Source organism: Pinus tabuliformis, chromosome 4_2 (genome assembly GCF_031772625.1).
Source record: "Pinus tabuliformis cultivar Carrire ecotype Pingquan chromosome 4_2, CPIR1, whole genome shotgun sequence".
Taxonomy (NCBI): Eukaryota; Viridiplantae; Streptophyta; class Pinopsida; order Pinales; family Pinaceae; genus Pinus; species Pinus tabuliformis.
The window spans coordinates 614482953-614484618 of NC_142304.1; the positions used below are offsets into that span (position 1 = coordinate 614482953).

Below are 1666 nucleotides of genomic sequence, written 5' to 3' on the forward strand. Positions count from 1 at the left end.
GCAATGTCTCATGGAGACTTTTTTATAGTACTCGTTATTGTTATTATCTTTATATCATGGCGTAGGGTTGCCTGACAATATTTTTCTGTAAATCTCATCTGATATTAATACAATTACCGCTTTTTTCGTACGGACAAAAGAAAGAGATACAAACTTTTAACACACCTAAATTGACATGTTAGGCATACAATTTTCTGGACAGATATCATATTTAAGTTAATTTCTTCCGGGGAAATCCAGGAAAACGAATTTCGAATGAAGTATACCATAGTTTAGATTAATCTGAAAGGTGTTGAAACTTCATCCGCCATGTCAGATACCAAATTTGTAAGAATGTCAAAAACTATGTTGCACAATTTACACAAAATATATGAAAGAATTTTTTAATGGTACAAATGTTGTCTGTATCGTATAGCTATTTCTGGTCCGCACCAGATTGAAGCACCGGCTATACAGAAGTAAGGAAATCTTGCATTCATTCAAACTTCAAAACCGTCGGCAATTTACAGTCTTCAAGCAGCAGAAAAATTTTCCCCATCAAATAACATGACCTGACTGACAAAATCTATGTTCAGATGATCCTCAAGGTGGGTCGCATCCCAGGCATGCTCGTAAAATTCGAAGAGTTGATAGTTTTCGAATTCGTCCACAAAGTGCCAGTTTTCAAAAAGCGATTTAAGATTTGGATTTCCCGTCAAACCCTCGTGTTTCCTCCGAAGATGGGCAGAATTCTTCTGTTATGTCCCAAACGGGGCTCGAAGGAATTCCGAGATCATCGTCTGAAGCCTCCAGGAGATAACATAAATCAACGCCCGAGCCCGTCTCTCGGGTTAGGCCTTCATGGATGCCACAAATATCAATGGCCATAGAATCATACCCTGTGTTAGGAGAAGGATAAGAAGTGGAACATGTCGTGGCAATCTCTTCCTCCAGACTTCTCATGACTCTGTTTACAACCTCCTCACTGGGAGAGAATTCATCTTCTTCGCCGTCTTCTGCTAAAGTTTGGTCTAATTGTAGTAGATGAAGAAACTGATCTGTTTCTTCGCCGCGAAAGCGTTTCCGCTCCTGGACGTCTATGGACTCCGGCAGAGCCTCGAGCTCACGGTTGCGTTTCTCAGTCATGATCGAGAAACTGGCCGGAGATTCGAACACGGAACACAACGGTGTTGCAAGGACGAAAGGAGGATGATTGCTTGTCTCGCCGCAAAGAGCTGGTCTTTCCTGATACGTTAGTAGCGGAGAGCAGGATTGGCTATATATACATTGCGCTTCGACTTTTTATGGTACATGCGAGGCAAGGGATATGTTTATATTTATATTTATTTTTAATATTTATATAGAGTGAGGGTTTTTTTAAGTATATAGTGAATTGGTAATTGATAATCGCTAGTTTTAATTTATTAGAGATCTAGATTAATTTTAGTAGCTGTCTCTATAACATCAGGGGTACATTCAATTACATTTTAGTAGCTGTCTCTATAACATCAGGGGTACATTCAATTATCTGTAAGTTGGAAATATTAAGATCTTATGATTTTAGCAAGAGCGAGTAGCTAAAAGAAGATTGGAAAATCTGCTCCTTTATCTACCACCACAACAGGTCATGTACTCAATAAAATTTAAACGGGAGTCTCTTGAACTTCGCCAACAAAAACTAACCGTG

The 1666-nt window shown here is 39.1% G+C and overlaps 1 protein-coding gene across 1 annotated transcript; it reads right to left on the reverse strand.

Annotated features, from left to right (window-relative positions):
* Positions 1 to 351: 351 nt before the first annotated feature.
* Positions 352 to 1219, reverse strand: LOC149170816 (uncharacterized). The gene has a single exon (XM_089427368.1). It carries the CDS (start codon positions 1123 to 1125, stop codon positions 676 to 678), a length of 450 nt encoding a protein of 149 aa, XP_089283494.1. The 5' UTR covers positions 1126 to 1219; the 3' UTR covers positions 352 to 675.
* Between the last annotated feature and the right edge of the window lie 447 nt (positions 1220 to 1666).

Excerpts from the sequence above, each read along its gene's own strand:
- LOC149170816 (XM_089427368.1), bottom strand. The coding sequence starts at position 1,125 with ATGACTGAGAAACGCAACCGTGAGCTCGAGGCTCTGCCGGAGTCCATA.